The 20,739-nt window shown below is 51.7% G+C and overlaps 4 protein-coding genes across 4 annotated transcripts; 1 reads left to right on the top strand and 3 right to left on the bottom strand.

Moving 5' to 3' along the window:
• Positions 1-532: 532 nt before the first annotated feature.
• P152DRAFT_47946 (RhoGAP-domain-containing protein) lies at positions 533-4,927 on the bottom strand. Its single transcript, XM_033681711.1, has 4 exons — positions 4,695-4,927; positions 4,049-4,634; positions 876-4,000; positions 533-820 (listed from the first exon to the last, which is right to left on the bottom strand). The coding sequence occupies exons 1-4, from the start codon at positions 4,791-4,793 to the stop codon at positions 671-673; spliced, it is 3,960 nt and encodes a 1,319-aa protein (XP_033533291.1). The 5' UTR covers positions 4,794-4,927; the 3' UTR covers positions 533-670.
• A 4,017-nt stretch (positions 4,928-8,944) lies between these two features.
• Positions 8,945-9,708, bottom strand: P152DRAFT_514801 (uncharacterized protein; the record flags this gene model as incomplete). Its single annotated transcript, XM_033682875.1, has 3 exons — positions 9,178-9,708; positions 9,058-9,122; positions 8,945-8,999 (listed from the first exon to the last, which is right to left on the bottom strand). The coding sequence occupies exons 1-3, from the start codon at positions 9,601-9,603 to the stop codon at positions 8,945-8,947; spliced, it is 546 nt and encodes a 181-aa protein (XP_033533290.1). The 5' UTR covers positions 9,604-9,708.
• A 4,213-nt stretch (positions 9,709-13,921) lies between these two features.
• P152DRAFT_466930 (glycogen synthase kinase-like protein-3 beta) lies at positions 13,922-15,465 on the bottom strand (the record flags this gene model as incomplete). The annotated part of the gene is made up of 7 exons (XM_033680730.1): positions 13,922-14,061; positions 14,108-14,312; positions 14,379-14,572; positions 14,618-14,966; positions 15,024-15,107; positions 15,166-15,338; positions 15,420-15,465. The coding sequence occupies 7 exons, from the start codon at positions 15,463-15,465 to the stop codon at positions 13,922-13,924; spliced, it is 1,191 nt and encodes a 396-aa protein (XP_033533289.1).
• A 3,085-nt stretch (positions 15,466-18,550) lies between these two features.
• P152DRAFT_459120 (glycoside hydrolase/deacetylase) lies at positions 18,551-20,515 on the top strand. Its single transcript, XM_033679612.1, has 2 exons — positions 18,551-18,930; positions 18,985-20,515. Exons 1-2 carry the CDS (start codon positions 18,679-18,681, stop codon positions 20,083-20,085), a joined length of 1,353 nt encoding a protein of 450 aa, XP_033533288.1. The 5' UTR covers positions 18,551-18,678; the 3' UTR covers positions 20,086-20,515.
• The last annotated feature ends 224 nt before the right edge of the window (positions 20,516-20,739 follow it).

The raw sequence follows: 20,739 nt of genomic DNA, 5'->3' as shown, positions 1-20,739 counted from the left end.
TCTCTACTGAGTCGGTTCACACAGTCACATCAAACATACAACATATCGATACGAGAAACTCGCTCATCATATCGCTCTTATTGACAACACAAAACATATAGCCAACCGAGGCCCTATCTCCACCTATCATCCCGATCCTCCACTAGATCGCATCCCCCTCAAAGAAACCGCATTTCTCAACACCTCAATCTGCCTCCAGCAGCGTCCGAGCGCCCACTCACTCCCCTCCGCCACTCGCTCGCAGGGCTAATATCCACCGCATACCAACCAACCCCCCCCGCACACGTCCAATCTCTAAACACGAAATGAAGAAGAAAAAGAAGAAGAAACCCGATCGACGCATCTAACTCCGTCCCTACTCCGTTTCCACACGATAGACACCAAGCAAAACGCATCCGGCCATCCGCCCGACGACACAAAGTAGTGGGGGAAGATTGGCTCAACGAAGCAAACGCCGCTATGTGGTATCACCGGCAGAAAAGAGACAAAATGTATAAACGACAAGCAAAGAATCGGTTGGGTAGATCTGTTTTGAGGGGAGCCGGGCATGTCGCGCGGATCGGATATCATTCGATTCTGGAAGGGGAAAGCACGCTGAAGTAGAAGCGGGGTAGGAGATTGTTCAATCGTTCGAGAAAGAAGGAGGGGAAAGGGGAGAGGGGCGGGTCGATTACGCCTCGGAGTCGAAAATGGTCTTGTACTGCTCCAGCAAGGTCTGCACGGCGACGCGCTGCGCCTGGACGTCGCTCATCTCGCGTTCGATGGAGGTGGGGCGCATGATGGTCGGGGCGAAGACCACGGCGAGGTTGAGGGGGGTCATCTATCAAAACATTAGCGCACCGAGCAGAACGAAGGAAATCCAACAAAAAACTCACCAGATTCATCTTCTCCATCCGCACCACCCGCACCAGATGGAACACCAAGAACTCCAGACAGTCGCGATGACACCCCGGCAGCCCCTTAAACACCTCGCGGATCCGCCGTCCCCGCTCCTCCATCTCCGGCTCCGGCACCTCCTCGCCGGGACTCGCCGCCCCGATATTCCCGCCTGTCGCCTCCTCCAACAGCGCATCGTACACCGTATTCGTGATCAGCGGCTCGGGCAGCCGTCGGAAATACTGCTTCAGTGCGCTCGTTACCGCGTGGATGTCCAAATCCGGATCCGAGATGTCGAACTCGTTCGACTTCTCGAAGCCGGCGCGCACGCTGTTCACCTGCCCGCTGCCGCCGGATTTGCGGTAGATTCCCTCTGCGTCCATGCCGCGGAGTTCGACTTCTTCGATGCATCGAATCACGATCGACGGGATGCTGCGCTTCTCTTGGTCGCACCGCGTCGCGAGATCCGTGCCGAATAACTGCGTGTCTTTCGTCCCGTCTGACAGTGACGGACTGGATGAGTTGGTGTGGTGCGACTTGAGGTGCGCGTGGCCGGGTCCAAGCTTGTTCCCGACCTTCTGCCCGCTGCCGAACAGCCCCCCGAAACCCTGCCGCTCGCGCTCACGTTCGCGCTCTCCGGCGCGGTTGTTGTTGGAGGCCAGGTTCGGGGTGCCGAGCTCGTTTGGCTGCTGGCCGGCGGGCATAGAGTTGTAGGGCATGCCGGGCTCAGTAATGGTGCCGTTACCGCCGATGCTGCCATAGCGGGGGATCTCGTGGGCCCGGTCGCCGCTGAGGGCGCCGCGGATGCCCTTGATGTTCTTCGCGAGCGAGGCGCCGCCTTTTTTCCACATATTTGCCTTGCCCTTCGTGCGGTCGAGCTTGACGACGTGCGGGGGTCCGACGATCACGGGCTCGTGTTCGAGGCCATCCGGCCCATTGAGGAGGTGCGCGTAGGATGCCTCGGCGGGGATCGGGCCGCTGATGCTCGGTCCGCTGATGCTCGTGCCGGTGCTGGTGGGGCCGCTGATGATGGTGCGCAGGTCGACGGAGGCTTCGGACCTGTCCTTTTGGTGGTGGTAGATGCCGAGGCCGTTGGTGCCAGGGCGGCCGGCGTCGACGGAGGCGGAACCGTTGGGGTGCTTCCCGGCTTTGTACATCTCCTGAATGCTCTGGACGAGTTGATGGTTTAACGTGTTTAACTGTGCGTTTCGTGTGGACAGCGCTTCGTATTCTTGGAAGCCTTTGTCTTTCATCTGGATCAGGTCTGCGATCTCCTGTGTGAGGTCGGCCCGCTTCTCCATGAGCTCTTCGATCTCCGAACGAAGCTGGTCTTCGAGAACGCGGAGGCTGGCGGCAAGCTCGCGCACGGCATCGCTCTTCAGCGCGGCAATGTCGAAAGGTGTGGCTGGTGAATTGGAATCCTTCGCTTTGCGGAGCTGATCGGTCATCACTTCGAGCTCGCGGAGGACGATCTCGCGCTGCGAGTCGAGGACAGCAACGGTGGACCGCTTCTCGCGAAGCTCAGAGTTGACATGCTTGATCTCCGCCGACGAGTTGATCACATCCTGAAGACCGACCTTCTCGGCCTCCAATTCTGCGATGCGCTGCTGTGCGCGCCGCAACTGATTCCGCAGCACGGATGGATCATCCCGGGTCGCGTCGGGTGACGTTGGGTTGCTGATGTCAAACGTGCCGTTGATGGGGGTGGTTCGGGGCCATTTCTGCGATGCTGATGAGCGGGATCCACGGTCACTAAAACTACGCGAGTGCTTGCTAACCGCGTTGGATATGCGGCGCGCAAGCGACGAGTCTTTCTCGGCGGGGAGCATATCTTCCCCGCGGATAATGCGTGCCATGTCCTCGTCCAAGCTGAATTCCCCTCCGCCGCTATACCGAAGGAAGGATGGCGATGCGGATTCGCTATGAACAGAGCTGATCGATTCGCCCGGCTTGTGTCTATTCTCGGTTGGTGGCGCGGGTGGTGGTCGAGGTGAAGTGAACGAGCCACCTTCGCCATCATCCGATGCCTCCATGCCTTGCTGAGGGCTGGCATTGGGCCGACTGGCGGAGCGCTGAGGCGGGTGCGGTATGTCCAAGGCATACTTTCCGCCTGCTTGCGTTCCATTCACTTGTGACTCTTGTGTCCGCAACGACGACGCGGGAGGCGCCGCTCGGTCATGGGCAAATCGGGTTGGACCGGTCGGCCCGGTTGGCGTGGTAGGATCGGATCTAGGAGCGCCGATTTCTTTCCTGGGGATCGTCTGTTTCAGCGATGATGCGGCGAGAGAGTCGCCTCGTTGGGGTAGTTCTGCACGGTGTGATGCCATAGGAGGGGAACCTTGTGTGAGGTTTGGCGAATCGCCATATGAAGAGTAGGAGCCTTCGGAAGGATCCGACGTGTGTGACGTGTTGGTGATGGAGTGTTCCAGAGGTGGAGAAAGGGTCCGAGCTATCAAATCCGAGTTGGGTGAAGAGACCGATGAAGTTCCCGGAGATCTGCCGGACTGTGAATGGGTGTGTAGATGACCCTCCTGTTTGTGATTTCCGGTACTTCGACGCGACGAGGCTTTTCTTGATTTCGGTGCATCCTGAAGTTTGAACTCTCCCGGCGCTCCGGAACTTGGGGATGCAACTGATTGAGTCGTGTTCCCAAATTGTTTGTCCGCCGGTGGTGCTGGCGATGGCGGACCACTTGGTTGTTTCCGTGACCGTACCTGATCCGATGGCACTCGCCCTTTTTCTTGAAACATGATATGGGGAGTGCCAGGACCCTCCTTTCCACGGTCCGCCGAGGAGGACCGGGACGAGTTGGCTTTATGACCAAGCGTTTCTTTAAGCATCTCGCGGTGGTTTGCTGAAGGAGGGGCGTTCGTTCGACTGAAGTAGTCGCGGGTATTAGCGGCGCGTACAGATGAAGTGGACTCAGACAGGTCGGAGTTCTCATTGAGCGAGGCTGATCCGTCGCTAAAGGGTTGTGATTTGGCCATGGGAGATGGATCCGGGGCGGGATTTGGATCGAAAGCTAATGGGACGAATACGCCATCATCACTATTGATGCCATTCACACTCCCATCCATCGACAAATTTCGAGATTCGTCCTTATAGGTGCTGGCGGGTAGGGTTTCTGCAAGAGTCAGCTCGAAATAGGTCATACGATGAAGTGCGTCCATACCTTTACGACTCGATTCGAATGAGCCCGGCGACGCATCTCTCCCTCTTTCGCCAGCAGAGAGATCCTGTCGAGACTTATTACTCCCCGGTCTCGGCGACACATCGTTGTTATATGGCTCCGGCGCACCCAGAGTCGAGCGACTGAATTCGTTCGGTGGCACCGCGCTCTGCGGTAGCGCCGGCAGACTCTTTTCCTTACTAATGTGAGCGTTCCTCTCCGCTGCCGCCCGTTCGCTTTTCTGCCTGCTTTTCTTCCGCCGCCGCGCCATCAAGCTCTCATGACAACTCATGCAAAAGATGCCCTGGCTGGTTCGCGCATATCGTAGGTTCTCGATCTTGCGTTTGCAGTTACGGCAGCAGAAACATGACGCGCAGAAGGCTTGTTCGCCGGTGAGGATCGCGAGATCTTCGATCTTGTCCCCACATGCGCTGCAGGAGTAGGTGCAGTTGTTGCAGATGAGCGAGCCGTCGCCGAGGAGCAGCAGGTTCGCGTCGCTATCGAGGAGAAGACCGCATGTATGGCAGCGGAAGCAGTCAATATGCCAGCGGTTTCCCGCTAACTCAAATGCTTTGCCCTCTTCAAGAACCTATTAAAGGGGGGCGCGGTCAGAACCTCGTTCAGGACACTCCATTCATTTGTAACTCACCTCTCCGCACCCTTTGCACGGGTATATCACATCATCCTGATCCATAGGGGACTCCATGTCGGGGTATTCTGTGGAAGAATCCATCGTCGCGACATCCATCGTGGCTACGATTTGCGTTTCCACCCGATAAAGATACTCAAATAACGAGTTGTGATCTGTGCTGGCCTCCCACGATGTTATTCCACCGTGTCAATGGCCGATGTTGAATTTGTGTGCTCTGATCGCAAAGATCGTCGCCGAGCGATTTGGATTGCGTGCCCTGAATCGTGCAAGTAGGTGTGGGGATCGGAAATAACTATGCTCGACCCCAAGACGACCCTGAGGAAATCCTCCGAGAACGAACGTCAGATGTCGTGCATCAAAGGGAATGGTGAATCGGTCTCGATCGTATGGCATGCATCGAACCCGTCCGAAGCGTTTCGTTGATGTTGTCGACGGTATTGGGCTGGGTAGAATATCCAGGAACCTGAAACGCTGGGGTAAGATTTCAGGAGACGCAGTCGGGCGAGAAAACGAAGTGCAGAACTCGGAACAGGGTCGTGAAAGCTAAACGAAGGCAGAGCAATGGATCCAGATCCGGGAATACGTATATAAGGTCGTGAAATCGTGAAGGAGAAGGAAATATTCGAAGGTGAATCGTCAGCGAGTGAGAAGGGTGATCCGCGACGTCGGGAAGCTGAATACGGGTCGATTCAGGGACGTTCCAGGTGTCCTCGATGGACGAAAGTGATGAGATCGGATGGAGAAATCGTGTGGAACCGAAGACATTAACCAAACTCCCTGATCATCAGGATGAGGGATGAAATGGGAATAGGAGAGGTGGAAGTGGATAGAGAGAGAGTTGGATGGACTGGGGGGGAAGAAGTCTTGTCGTCGTAACTCGAGAAGTGAGAACACTAAGAGTCCAATACTGCAAAGTGAAGAATCATGGCGGCGGTTCACGTTGAATCCAATCGATCTGCGATGGTCGCTCGCTGCTCGGCGCTTTCCCTCTCTCAGTTTCCGCTCTTTCCTCCACTGAACCCGCAGGGATGGCTGATTGGTGAATTGATGGGGTGTGGTGGGTCAGCTCAGTGGGCCGGGAGGGTCGCGGCCTTGGTGCTAAGTGGGAAGGTCGACCGGGGGGTTCCTTCCTTCTAATCTTCCAGGTTGTTGCTCCTATTAACAGGCCTTATCATCGCCTTAATAGTTATTGTTTTCGCAGAGCTGAGAATATTTCTATTCTGCACATGATATAGTTAGGGACGGTATGATATGTATACCTAATCTCGGAGAGCGGGATTCATAGCTGTCTGAACTGTAATGGTCTCCTGAGAAGCTATAATGTGTAGAATACAGATACAGAACACGTAATGGCTGTTAGGTCGAGAGCATGGGAAGGTTAGCTTGATTTTCTGCTGGACATGCGCGTATCAAAGGTTCTACTGGATGGTCGCACTGCAGCGCGTGAAGATTTCATAATCCCCATGGATTGCATGAAATCTACTCCGTAGGAGACTAATTACTACTATTGATTGATTATCGACTGGAGATTTTCAGCTTGAAAACTTGAAATATGTGGCCGTCAGCGTGGAGGTTCATGTGCCTTATTATTGAGTTATTGTGGCTTCATACGATGCCCAAATAGGATTAGCGGCAGGGGCCACCAAGAAGATTTGGAGATTAACAGCAGCTGGGCGAACAATATCAACACCGATCAATAAACAAATCTGTTTGCTATGTTATAATAAGAGATACGGAACCCCGTCTTTGTAGAGAAGAGTCAAGTTAGATCGATTTACATAAAAAGGAGAAGTCGTCATCGAATCCTGAAGTCTGTATCTCAAACCATCTTCCAACACGATTGACACCAAATATCCCCCCGCCTGGTTGGAAATACAACACGCGTTCACAGCATCTCTGCTTCTTGTTGATGGTCCGATGCCGTCCTGGTTCGTGCCTTGCGCTCTCAGCCTTGCAGACACCAGAACCGAGTCTGATTGGCATTTCGACATCATCAATCATCAGTGCCAACTTGTGGCTCATCAGTGAGGCGAAAGGGATCAGGAGGGGTGCCTGACCAGGGGTATCGCGACATCCCGCCCAATCGTGGGGACAATGCCACCACCAGCTCGAGCTCAACGATTTATTCTTAGCGATGGTGCTGATCGGGCGGCGTGCAGCGGGGTCAATTCCTTCATCCAACTACATATCAGAAGTCATACCTGATCGATTGCCACTCGTTACCCATTTGCCATTCTCATCAATCGCAGAGCGGATTGTGTTCGTTACGGAAGTTCGATCGATCGAACTGTGCTGCTTTCCACGTTCGCTACTGCCGCTACCCGCGTTGCCATCCCGACAGTTAGGTCGTGAATCGCAAGCCGTCTCATGAAGAGGGCCCGCGAGCACTGGTGTACCATACTACACAATGACAAGAAGTACCAAGTACATATATCCATGCCTTTAATAAGAACTCCGTAGTCCGTATTATCAGGTGAAATTAACCAGACTATCGCAACTCGGCAACGCCAGGATATTCCCTTGCGCAACGGTGAAGAATGGAGATCATGAGGCTGGTCAGGCAAACTTGAAACGCCTGGTCCGCACGCTTGACCTGTCGCTGGATGTCCATTGCGTGGTCGTATGCCGTGTCTACGGCACTGCAGGTTTGCGCAAAATCCCTCGATGTGATATGAGCTGGATCGATTTCTGAGTGGTGGACAAGGAGACATTTCGGGAAGGTCATGTCGCTTTCGACCGTTCAGGATACCTCGGATACTTCCGTACCGCGTGTATCCATACCTGAAGTCCTGAACATAAAGATGTGGTGGAAATGATCCTCTAATCCTATTCCGTACTAAATACTAACCTACCCGAAAAGCGATCAATCCCCTCATCGCATCCCGGAGCTACTATGCAAATTGCAAAATAGTGCAAAGGGTCGAGCGTTTGATGTTCGCTGTTACCGGTTTCGCCAGGGATTGCCCTGCTCCAAATCACATCGGATTCAGATGGGCTTGAATGCTGAAACGGCTCAACTCATGGACACGTCTTCCAATAGTCCAGATTCAACAATTGACACACGTTCATACGGTACCTCCACCTCTCCCCACGACTCTAAGATTAGATACCATCACTTCTACCCGTCCCGATGTCACCAACAGCCTACCAAGCAGGTACCCGAACCTCCACGACCCTAGAACCGCCACAACAATAAATAGTCCCTTTGTGTCTAGCACACAGGCCCTAAACTATGTCTGAGACAGACGCGTCCGTTCGCTGCCCCTCTGAATCACTAGCGGAACCAAGCCGACCACCTCTCCGGCTCCAGGATTCCACGAATCTGAAACATCCCACAGTGGACGGGTGTGCGCGCCCCAAATTTACCACAGTGTTTCAGCCGCTTCGATGTTTGATGTTTCCGTGCACGTTGGGGCGAGGAACGCAGGGTGCACAGGGGAGTCGGTGCGGGGCTTCCAGAGCACCGTGCCTGAATCACATTTGATGGGCATATTTATAATTTGCGCAGCCGAATCCTGGGTAAATGGCATGTATGGATATAGGCTAACGTCTAACATGCGCAACTAATAAAAATCTGGGGAATGTCGGGGTCGGGAGATCAACGGGGGATAAATGAATCCTACGAATGGCACGTCCTTCCTGTGCAACGACGAGGATGCAGCAGCGGTAAGCCAAATGAATCTATACGCAGGTCAGCTTGGTTCGGTTGCGGGGATCACGTGCTGATCGGACGAGTTTGTTTCGTGGTCAATCGGACGTTCCATCGGATTCGCGACATTCTCGCAATCATGGGCTCGAAATTGCACGTTTCGATGATGCAGAGACGATGATGGAGCCTGTCGTGCGACTGTGACAGAACGAGCCTCCTGAATTCCAAGCAGAGGCAGATAAGGAGGTGGAGCTTCCCCTTCAACTTGCATCTCTATCCTGCTGATGATGCAAGGTTGAGTACAGATGGCTGCATAATTTCCTAGCCAGCAAACTTCCCCAAACCTCGCATCGCATCTAAAGGAGTCTATCCGATTGCTCCCGCAATATCCATTGCATGGATACTAAGAATCCAGAGACCGAGACCAAGACAGTGCAAAGATCCAAGCCATATTAACGCCGTTCACTTCCTCGTAAATCGCATCATCCCGAGCATAGTACGGAGTACTGTAGGTCCTTTCGCGAACCCTAGTATATTACCTCTCGTCTATCTCTCCTCCCCAACCGACATGCCTTCAGCTCATCACCCCCCGTCCGCTTCAATCTCCCCAGATTAAGGCACCACAACTGATCCGGTATATCACGGTACCGCATCTGATGGATGTTAAGTGCTAGGTAATCTATCATATGCCTCCCGACGTAGACCGATTACCTGGTTGCCGCAGCGGCAAGGGAGCAGCTAGACGGAAGGGAATGGGTGATCGCCGCCGGGATGGGCTTGAATTCCATATAGTGCCGACCTACTACATTAAAAAACTAAGAAACGGCGTACCGTCTGCTCGACCTCCATCAGGTCAACGAACAGTCGACGTCCCACTCGCCAAGTGTAGACACTACAGTGATGCGCAAGGATATCGCATGATCCGCTCAAAAAGCCTATATCCCCCGTGTAACCTCCACCTCCAACCTCCCAACCCATCACACACCTCCCCAACCAACCGGTCCTCCCGACCCAAACCCCATCTCCACCCCTTCCATCCAGCCCGATTCCCAACGGCCCGCCGATCCTGCCGTATCCGCCCTCTACATCATCACCCACCCCGACGATTGGCGCCGCATGCGGGGATATCGCATGCGGTGGAACCCGCGCGCAGGAAGTCGCAGCGGAAGGTGGGACGCGGCGGTGGGAGGAGGTCGGTGTTCTGGGACGGGCATTGTTTTCTGGCGTGGTGGGACAGCGGGGATGATGGCCGGGCATTGTTTGAGGCGTGCTTGATCGACCGGTGCGTTAGGTTGGTGGATGGAGGTCACTTGATTGTGGGTAGATGCGCTATTCGTTTAGCCTCGTGGCTATGGACTTACTTGGTAGGTAACTCCACGATGTGGATTCGATTACTACCCTTTGGCTCCTCTTGGGTCCGGTTGTTGAGTATCGAATGCAGTAATTCCAATGGTTCGTGACTCTTCTGTTGTCTGATTGATGTTTGTCTCCACAACAATGCATACTAAATGGAATGGAGCGCCTAGGACGCTCCAAACGGCTCCGCCTTCGGATGACCCCGAATGACTATCACGGCTGGCATAAACCGATGAATAAAAGGCCGCAATCCTCCTGTGTTGCGATGCTTATCGCTGGACTTGTCACAGCAGGAAATTCCATCAGGGATTCAGTGGCATCCTACGATGGATCTCTCACAAAGACTCCGTCACTGCTCCCCCTTCCGCATTTAAGGTCCTTCGAAAAGCAGGACCAATCGCAAACCCGACGCTCTCCAATGCCACGTCGGATTAGTGCATAGTCACGGTAGAGCCGCTTCATCCTAGCTCACGTAACCGGTTCAGAGGACAGGGGGCTCGAGGCACGGGTTGCCAGGACACTGTTGTCATAGAGCGGCGAGGACCTAGGGTAGGAAGATCAAGGTTCGGCAGATAGTTAATATAAAGAAAAGGCGTTAGCAGAGATTCCGGTTTAGTATAGGAAAGTTTGGATGCAGCGTTGCGGCGAAGACCCCTATCTTCACATGTCGTCTCCAGTATTCCGATCCTGATGGTGAAGGTTAACCCACCGCATGGCTTAGAACCAGAGGGACCGCCTCAACCCTAAACTTTGCAATTTTGAACCAAGTATTTCAGTCGCCGCGCTCTTTATTCATCATTTTGGATCTTATGGAATCGAGAATATCGGAATGTCTTTGCGGTATGTTCGTGATCGGAGGTGACTAGATGCACTGAATGGGTTCTCAACGCCTGACTTGCCCCTGAACCGCCCGAGGATAGCTCCAGTAGAGACCAATTGATCTCCTCAGCTTTGGATATGACTTTGGAGGCTATGAATCTCTAACGTAATCCACAAGTGAGTTAGCCAGGCCAAATCTCACCAAAATCAGGATACTGTATCTCAACAATAGCATTATAATAAAGTCTAAAAGTTGGTAGATAGACTTTACTAGTTAGTCATTTTAAGCCTTTGCTTAAATTTATAGAGCTCTAGCCATTGTAGTTGTGGATATACCTAGGTCAGAGTAGATTCTAGCACCTTTTAACACCTAGGACCTAGATATATCTACCACTACCATAACTAAGCTCTATAAATTTAAGAAAAGACTTAAAATGACTAGTAAAGTCTATCTACCAACTTTTAGTCTTTATTATAATGTTGTTATTGAGATAGAGGGCAATGAAATATCCCGATTCTGGTGAGATTTGGCCTGGCTAACTCGCTTGTATGGCTAACTCACTTGTGGATTACGTTAGTCTAAGTAGCGTCCGGGTAGAGGAAACCTCCTACCGTGGCGCCTAACACTGCCGGTTTCCCTGAAGACGCCCAAGAAAGGGGGTTACAGTGGTGATGTATGAGTTGAAAGAAAGCACTGGATAGGGAAAGGGGAGCATTGGACAGATCGGAAAATAACAGAAAGGCATCTGCCTTAGAAAACGTAGATGTAGAACCCTCCATCATATATACAACAAAGTTTGAGTGTGTCCGAAAACCAATGTGTTATTCGCAGCTAGCACGGGAACGTCAATATCGGTAGGTGAAGGTGATGTGGGAATGCAGCATGGTGGTATATAATTACTGATTGTAGATTTATAATCAATAAGTCATGTGTGGTGCAATTGACACCCAGTACCAATCCTACAAAACCCTGGGTAAGGGGGAGTCAATGAGTAGTTCTCCAATCTGACCCAGGGGTTGCGGCGTGGAAAGGTGCAAGATTGAATCCCACAGGACTTACATTTTTCTCTTTTTTACCCCACCCTTTTTTGGTTTTCATTTAGAGCAAGTAGTCGATCATTCAACCTTGATCTCCATCAAAGCTGTATCCTCGATCACCTCCTCATTTAGGTCATCTATGCCAACTCAATAGTAGAACTCCTCGCCCTGAACCTGCTTCTTGATCAGTACCAGCGCGAGTATCTTACCGTAATTGACTTTCGGCATCCCAAGGCATTCGACTTTCTTCTCCCTTGTTGTTTCCGCCAGGACTTGGTCATCTAGCTCAAGTCGTGATCATGGAACCATGTCTGGTCCAACTTAGCGTCCTCCAGCTGTCCAAAGCTTTGTTGTAATGACATTCTCACCCAATACCGGAGTTCCGTCAGAAGGGAGACTAAAAGAGTCGGGGGTCGCAGCGCTATATTGTACGTCGATGATCTCTACACTCACACCAGATAGGTGGCTTGCCTGATGGTTTCAATTCAGTGCACCAGTCCTCGACGGCCATGGCCAGCTAGGTGGGCATAGCTCTTGTGGCAATGTGGCCTTTTTGGGTCTCTTCTCTCCCAGAGGAGCCTATATATGAGATTATCCTCCTAGACCTTAGCGTAAAATTTAGTAAGTCCACCACTCAACCTGCTGGCCAAACTCGACAGGGCTGGAAAGGTGTTTCGTGGGATAGTGAGTCTTTTCCCAATGCAATCTTCGCATAAATAGGAATATGGATCCAGGGCCGTCTCTAAAGTGTGATTTTTGCCCCTTTCACTTGCAAGCGCTTGGGAAAATCGGGCTTTGACGTGCTTCGCGTGTTGGCCTTCATGGATCCTATTACATTTGCAGTCCATTCCCACAAAACATTCAAAAGCCACCTCTTGTTCGTGAAAGTAGATGATTCGCGATTCAAGTAACCTTTCTTGGACACCAAAAGCTGCACTTAACGAGCGACGGCAGGTTCTTGTTGAGATGGAGATAGTTTTCGTAGGCTGCGCATGCGGCTAACAAGCACCAACAGTCCGGCACGTCCTCCTCCACTGTTTAGCCCACAGCGACTCACGACCGAACCTGATCACGGCGGCAGGCACGGAAGACCTCCACCAGATGCTCTCACAACGGGCGAGTGCGGTAGCTGACGCACGCTAGCTCGACGTCCAGGTAATCGTACCGCAATTCGAAGGCGCCCGACGGATTAACCAGAAGGACACCACAGAATATAGGCCCATCTGCTCCCCGGATTAAACGAAAGGGACAAAATAGACGAGTCGCAAGGTATCTGCACACGTGGAAGCAATGGTTCAAAAATCGAAAGCACACACTTTCTCGGGAGGCGAAGTGGAATGGCGTGGAGGAGAGGAAGGGAGAGAAACAGGTACGCTGCTCGCCAAATCGGTCTCCCTAACCCCTTTTGGGGGGACTGTTAAGAAATGGGGGAAGCTGGTGATCGGTTGGTCGGGAGGACAGAGGGCACAGTTGTATGCGATGAGACGTTACTGTTGATCATCGATCGGGATGGTTAATCGGGACATGTGGTTGTTGAAGCGCGGCGTCAAACGCTGGGTGGGAGGTCGTAGTCGAGGGAGGTCAGGAGACGCTGGGTGACTACTGGCTGGCTGGTAGAGGAACGAATGGTTGGATGGGGACGGGAAAGGTCCATCAACAACAGTAGGACACGACTGGTAAGGACGACACGGACGACGACGATGACACCACACCAACGCCAACGAACAGAATGACGAAAAAAACAATCGAAATAACCCATCCATAATTTTCGCTGCCAACATGTACTCGTACTCATACTTGTGCCAAGACTCTTGTGAACTACGAGATAGAGAGAGGGGAGGGGAAGATGGGGAAAAAGAGAGAGAGGGAGTGGGGGAGGGAGCGAGGGAGCGGTAATGACCAACTGACATCCGTGACATGACAGATGCGCTCTGCGTGCGATGTGATTTGCGTAGTGGTGTACCATATGTGAATTTCCTAGAAACATAACTTCGTGAATGCGTCCCAATTCCATTCAGTGCCATTCCGTTCCATTACACCCCATTCCTGTATCGCGGGATGTTCCCATGGTTCCCCCATCCCCATTGTTTCCACCAAGGCGAGCGAGAGGACTGTGCCCAGGCGTTCCGGTCTAGGTCGGCTGGCCTTGTGCTGAAGGAGAAGGGACAAGTGGAAAGAAGGGGGTTGTGTCGGAAATCGGCGGTTTACTTAGTCATCCCATTCTGTACATTACATAATCCCGGGTATATCTGCCCTGCCATGTGTCCTACTTCTTATACAAAATAAGCATCCCACTCCCTATGTCGGGTACCCTATGGCTTCCGTGATTGATTGACACGCCAAAATGATCAACAGGTTGTCTTTAATCCAACTGAGCCGCCATGTCCTCTTTGGTGAGGGGTCGGAAATAAGGTGAATCGACGTCAAGGCCCTTAGCGCGCAAGGTCGGGCGGACGTGCTTCGGGACGAGTTTTTGGTTGAGTGGAGGGGCGATGGAGAGTTCTGCTATGATTAGCGGGAGAATAACGCAGACCGAGGGAACACTTACCGTGATGGGAGAAATCGAACAGCACGGGCAGTTCCCGAGCGGCACCGTTGATGCGACGGGAATCAGGGAGCTTGGTGCTGGGATCCCGCAGCTGGTCGAAGAACGGATGCACCATAGCGTCGATAGCCAACAATCTTTGCGTGGGGGTGTATTCGATCAACTTGGAGATCAGATCGATGGCGTCGGCATCGGCTTCGCGGAAGACCTGGGGGATGTCAGAGGTGGGTCTTCCTGATTGGGCACGGCGAGGACGGGATGTGGGCTTGAATACTTTGCAGAATGGATGCGGTTTGGTTTGTGGGAACTTGTGTCCTATGTATTTGGGGTTTATCGCGCGGATTTGGTCCCGGGTGGGCGCTCCGAGCATTTTAATCATCTCCACGAGCTGGTCGATTGAGGAATCACATGGGAAGAGCGGATGGCCAAGAATCAATTCCGCCATGACGCAGCCGGCGGACCAGACATCTGACCATGTCAGCTTGACCGGATGGATCGACTGCGTGAACCTACCAATCTTGGTTGTGTAGTTGGTCGCTCCAAATATCAACTCCGGCGCTCGGCAGTACTTTAAGCGGAGGTAAGAATCGTGCGGTTCATTATTTTCTAGGATCTTCGCGCTGCCAAAATCGCAGAGTTTTAAGATGCCGGTGGCCGGGTCGAGAAGCAGATTTTGAGGGTCGATGTCCCTGTGGCAGATTCCTTGGGAGTGGAGGTATGCGAGAGCGCGGAAGAGCTGGTAGATATAAAGTTTGACCTCGAGGATCGGCATGACCGTCTTCATCTTATTGAACCATTGCGATGCTCGGTATACGGTCTCAGGGACAAATTTGAGGACAAGATTCAGGTAGACTTCATTCTCCTGTCTGGTGTCAGAATTGTTCAAATTGAATCGAAGCAGGAAAGAAGAGTGACGTACCTGTTCCCCATTGCTGTAGTAGAAGGCCTTCAACTCGACGATGTTTGGATGACGGACAATACGCATGATTTGTAGCTCTCGATTCTAGAAATCGGCTATTAGAACCCTATTTTCAACTATCGAATATTTCAGTATGGTATACCTTGAATCGTTTGTCTTGTAGTGCTCGTTTGATGGCAGCATCTTCACCACTTGGCGATAACTTGGTCTGAAACACCACGCCACAATATCCTTTCCCCACGATCTTACACTGCGTATACGCCAGATCCCTAGTTTCGCCAGTTACTCCATCCTGCACCTTCTCTCGAATGACTTCTGTAATGGGAAAAAAATCGTCAGTATACCTGCGACGTCGCACGTGTTGGGTCAACAGCTAAATGCAGATAGGGACCTTGCCTCCTATGCGAAGCGTCGAGAACGCCGACGGCCGGCTCTGCGACATGCTGAAATGATTTAATGATGTTGAGACCTCTAAACCGTCTGCGTTCGAATCCGATCACGGTTAAGTGGTGGCTTAGATTTTCGCGAGATGTGGGTGCATCGGTGGGGAGCGAGGATGCAGGATCGCGAAGTCTGTCCGACCCGACTGTGGATGGCCGAGAGGGAATTCCCAGATGGAATCGTCAATGATGAGGGTCGAGGTAAGTTGAACACGCAACGGACCGACATTGGAGAGGGGCACAAGAGCGGATAAGTGACGATACGGCGGGGAAGTGGGTGGGGGATGGGGATTCGAGATGTTGAGGGCATGAGGGTATGATGGCGTTGGTGGCGAATGACGGGGCTTGCCTTGCTTGAAGGATTGGTGGGCGGGCAGGGTCAGTCGTACTCCAGCAGCCAAACAGGACAGCGGTTGAAGTAGAACATGGTAGGCCAGTGAAGGGTTGGATGGTACCAGATCTGAAATTAAGATAGGGAAAGGTGGATTTATAGGGGATGTGCAGTATGTGAATAGGTAGGCTAAGGTGAAGCAGTTGAGTGAAGTGAGAGAGAGGGAGGTAGAAGACGCAGAGAGAGTGTTGTAGAAGTATTGATACGTGATTGATTGATCTATCTAGGAGTATGGGAGGCCTTGGAGGAATAGGAGGTAACCCCACATGATACTAGCCGTATTGGGATGTCAGCTGACTCCCAACCTCTAGAGGATGGTTGATATCCAACAAGTGTGTGTGAGAGACAGAGAAGGAAAGCAGGTGGTGGATGGATAGATGGATGGATGGGCAGATGGGGCAAGTCAAGCGAATACAAAAGAGGGAAACAGGATCCTTGTATGCATGAGCTGCACTGCTGCACCACTTGTGAGAATGAGCTTTGGGGTTTGGATGGACTGTTAAACGCTTGATGCTTGACGCTTGACGCTTGGTGGGTGATGGGTGATGCAGGCAGCAGGGTGAGGATGATTTGGAAGCTTAGAGGGGAGTGAGGAATAGGAAACGGCACCGACAACAGTGATGATAGCGTACCGCAATTATGGAATGGTTGTGGTTGTGGTTGTGGTTGTTACAGTTGAATTTGGTCGAACCGCTAGATGGAAACGTAGCAGCAGGGGAGGAGATCAAGTCGAGTTAAGTTTCCGGGAGGAGAAAGATAATGGAAATCCGCCGGGCGTGAGAAGCCAAGTGCTGCAGAGTGTAGAGTACAGAGAGCAGAGAGCAGAGAGCTTAAGTTTTACTCCTACTACTACTCATATACTACGTAGTACGGTATTGTAAGGTCATGAAAACGGTTGTGGGCGTAGAGTGAGATAGTCACATTAATAGTTGAGGCATGTAATAGTTAGTTATTGATGGAAGATATCTATGTCATAATACTTAGACTAATCCTTGGAGAAGGAGAGGAGAAGGGCTCCATGAAGGGTTTCCATGGTTCCTCTGTACTACTACGTACACGTCATTACCTTAGCGGGAGTTACGTGTAGCCCTCGAGTCAGTGGGGACTCGCTGCATGCCTCGTAGTAAGTTATCTTTGCTTAGGGTGTTTTCTTATACCTCTGCTGTGACACAGCTAGATATGATGTTGCAGGTATTCACCCCGCAGGGCCCACTCACTACTTGTGGCTGGTGGTGACTAGTGGATTCCACGTTTGTTTGTGATGTGTATGTTAAATACACAGGAGTGAAGACAGTGCCTTCTATGTTTACCTTGCGTATATTCTTTCCCTTCCTTTTCCCTTATTCCGTAGCTTAGTTACACACAATACAATATCGAGTTTACTCTGTGTTCAGTGTTTCGGAAAACGAAGCTCATCCACCTTTGTCATACAGGACAGTGAACTGTACCTAGAATCCCCGCTCAAGGATTATGCAGATCGAAGATGCCTCCGGGGGGGACGAAATTGAGTTACGTCTCTTGGCATTCCCCCAACCATCACCACCATCACAGGCAGGCCCAATTCGCTCAAAAACAGCATAATACCAAAAAGTATAACTACTCTTTTCCTAACTAAGCAACTACTAGAGGTCTGTTTTGGTGAATTCTCCGCCGCGTTCTGGTTAAGATCGTGGGAACTGTGCATAGGGGAATGCCAAGAAACGTAACTCAATTTCGTCTCCCCCGGAGGATGTCGCATTTAAGGCAATTCAAATGAGATCATTTGAATTCAACGTGCAGCAGAGTAAATCTTGCCGTTGTGTGAGACTCGTACGACCGACAAAGAACGTCAATTTGCCACGTTCACCCCTCCACCATTCTGATCATCAAGGACCGGAAAAGCGCTCGGCGCAACAACAAACCAGAGCTGTGAGTCGACGTCGCAATCCCCGTCATTTCTATGTCGTGGCTTACCGTCGTTTTACAGGGTCTTATTTACCATTCCTCCTTTCCGTTTCTAATCCCTGCTTGACAAGTTTCGTCTGTTCCCTCGCCACTAAGGAGTAAGGACGATGCGTTCGATCTATACATAGATTCTGTTGATCTGTTCCCACATTGCTCACACGGCCGATCTTAGAAGACGTAGACTACGTCCCGCTTCCTTGGAAGAAAGAGATATTAAACAAGCCAATCTTCCCTCTCAATTATGCCACCTATCGCCGTCTATGGCAGAGAGCTTGTCTCGTAGCCGGTTTGAGGCAAACCCATGCTATTTCGAGTTTCGTGTGACAGCAGTTCATGCCTGGAGCGCAGCGGGTGGCTTGCTCTCCCAATCAACGCTAGCGCCAAGCTGAAGAATGGAAACCTTATCTGGGATCATCCTGGTCAAACAGGGGCCTGCGAATGAGGTGTATGCAATCCTTTCTAACTCTGCAAGGACTTCCTTTCCCTAAAAAGATTATTACCAGCAGCCTGGGAGACAGTCCTCCTCTGTAAATGCCTAAAAGGGCACATAAAAGTGGATAGGAAACGATTCGTCGGGCCTAGATTCCCCGTTTCGTGACCGGTCAAATCGGAGTATCGGACAGATGCAAGCAGCCAGTCAGGGCACACCCTTGTCCTCAAGAGCTCAACACTCAAAATCTTGCCGATGTTCACATCGGACTCTACCTGACCTTTCCATCCTTTAAAACATGCTCGCTTTTATTTGACCTGTACGTTCGTACCTCAGCACCGTGCTTACCAGGTCAGGTCGACTGTCTGTCGTTTCTTCTTACTCTCGCTTTTTGGAAAGTCGTTGACAAGCAATACCATATTTAGTCACTGGTATATTTAATATTTCATCATGCGTCTTGCGGCCGCGTCTCTGGCCCTTTTGCCGGCCATTACGGTAGCTCTCGAGGGCTACCACGGGCCAGGATTATTCGGTGCTCCCCCTCTGAAGGTGTTGAGAGGCATCGAAATCGACTACGGATCCGACTACGAGACCAGAGGTTTGAAGGAATCGCGCCAAGAACCAATTGGAGGAACCGATGGACGATGCGGTTCAGACTTTGGTGGAACAAGTTGCGCGGAAGGATACTGCTGTTCACCTACTGTGAGTTATTATATAACTTCAGCGTCGTTATGATAGCAACTAACCTTCGGAAAGAGTTGGTGTGGTAACAATTCTAGTTACTGTAGCGCACCAAACTGTCAGTACCAGTACGGATCTGGCTGCGGTACGAACGAGAAGCCATCAGGACCTGATACTTTTAATACTGATCGCCCACATCTTGGTAGCGTCCCATATGGTGGCGCCGGTATCTACCACTGCACTGTTCCTGGGACCGTCGCCCTGACTTACGACGATGGTCCATCCATCTATACTAATGCTGTGCTGGATCTCCTTAATCAATATGACGCTAAGGCTACGTTTTTTATCTCCGGTAATAATAATGGCAAGGGAATGATCGACTCGACCCCTGCTTGGAGCGCTGTTATACAACGTATGGCCAACGACGGTCACCAGGTTGCTTCCCATACCTGGTCGCACCAGAACTTGGACAAAGTCAGCGATGAACTGCGTAAGCAGGAAATTCTCTATAACGAGATCGCCCTCCAGAATATTCTTGGGTACTTCCCTACTTACATGCGGCCACCTTACTCTGGATGCATTACGCCCTCATGTATGCAGGATATGGCAGATCTTGGCTACCACATCAGCTATTTTGATGTGGACACGGACGATTATAATAACCTTACCCCAGAGTCGATCCAGACCGCCAAGAACAACTTCGCGGACGCTGTCGTCCTTCCGACTACTAACAAGTTCCTTTCTATCTCCCATGACCTCCATCCGCTGAGTACCCAGGACCTGACCCTCTTCATGCTCGATCGTATCCAGGCTCTGGGTTTCCGAGCAGTGACCATGGGCGAGTGCTTGGGCGACCCGATCCAAAACTGGTACCGTAGTGGCAACGGCGGCACCATTCCCTCCGCTTCTCTTCTAGCGCCGACCGCGGCCTCTTCCGATCCCGAAAACTCAAGCCCTACTCCGGCTGAGATCTCCAGCGGAGGTGGCTCCGCCGCCCCTATCTCTGAGTCGTCCGGAGGCCCACCCAACCCAACCAGCGCCCCTATCTCTGAGTTGTCCGGAGGCCCACCCAACCCAACCAGCGCCACCCCTCCGCCATCCTTCACTGGCGCCGCGTCCGCCAATCTGGTCGTTGGCCTCGTTGTTGCCATTGCCTTTGCCATTGCCGCCTTCTAAGCAACGAGAACTCCATTTGTTACGATCTAAGGGATGGGAGGAGCTTTACGACCAATCACAGTTATACTTACCTACGGGGGTAAGCAAGGGCTCGCAAGGAACAGACGTGAGCTTGTTATGGTTTCGTATGAACTGTGTCAAGATGAAGAAGACCGATGTCCTATCTAGAATGCTACATAACTACAGGAAGCATTATCATAGAGATAGGATAGGGATCACCTGACCGTTGGTGGTGATCCATGCCCACGATATCCGCAACAGAGCACCGTAAGTTCTGCTCACGATGCTTGACGAAAGAATGAGCTGGGTGAGCATGGTCCACGATACTCACTTGATGAGGATTTGGGTATATAAACAAGCAATGTCTTCACTCTTTAGACCTTACGTTCAACTCCTCACAATTTCCTTATCTATACGTTTTGAATTGATATCCTCGTTACAAAACTCTGCGCTTGCATTTCGAGCCTTGACACTCCTCTCCAAGAGATGAAGAGATCTAAACTCATGACGTATCTCCTTGATACCATATCACAGCACTCCTCTTGTGTAATCGCGGACTGTAATTTGGCTGGCGAGATTTCTCCTCCCCGCTAGTAATGGTGGATGTCAGGGTCTCACTGTAGGGAATCTCCTGCTCCAATCGTGAGGCAAACA

This window comes from Eremomyces bilateralis (assembly GCF_010015585.1).
Source record: "Eremomyces bilateralis CBS 781.70 unplaced genomic scaffold P152scaffold_12, whole genome shotgun sequence".
NCBI lineage: Eukaryota > Fungi > Ascomycota > Dothideomycetes > Eremomycetales > Eremomycetaceae > Eremomyces > Eremomyces bilateralis.
This window is presented reverse-complemented; position numbering and strand designations above follow the sequence as displayed.

Excerpts from the sequence above, each read along its gene's own strand:
- P152DRAFT_47946 (XM_033681711.1), bottom strand. The coding sequence starts at position 4,793 with ATGGATGTCGCGACGATGGATTCTTCCACAGAATACCCCGACATGGAG. Across the intron at positions 4,635-4,694 it reads CGTGCAAAGGGTGCGGAGAG|GTTCTTGAAGAGGGCAAAGC; the intron begins GTGAGTTACAAA and ends CCCCTTTAATAG. Across the intron at positions 4,001-4,048 it reads ATTCGAATCGAGTCGTAAAG|AAACCCTACCCGCCAGCACC; the intron begins GTATGGACGCAC and ends TGACTCTTGCAG.
- P152DRAFT_459120 (XM_033679612.1), top strand. The coding sequence starts at position 18,679 with ATGCGTCTTGCGGCCGCGTCTCTGGCCCTTTTGCCGGCCATTACGGTA. Across the intron at positions 18,931-18,984 it reads GATACTGCTGTTCACCTACT|AGTTGGTGTGGTAACAATTC; the intron begins GTGAGTTATTAT and ends ACCTTCGGAAAG.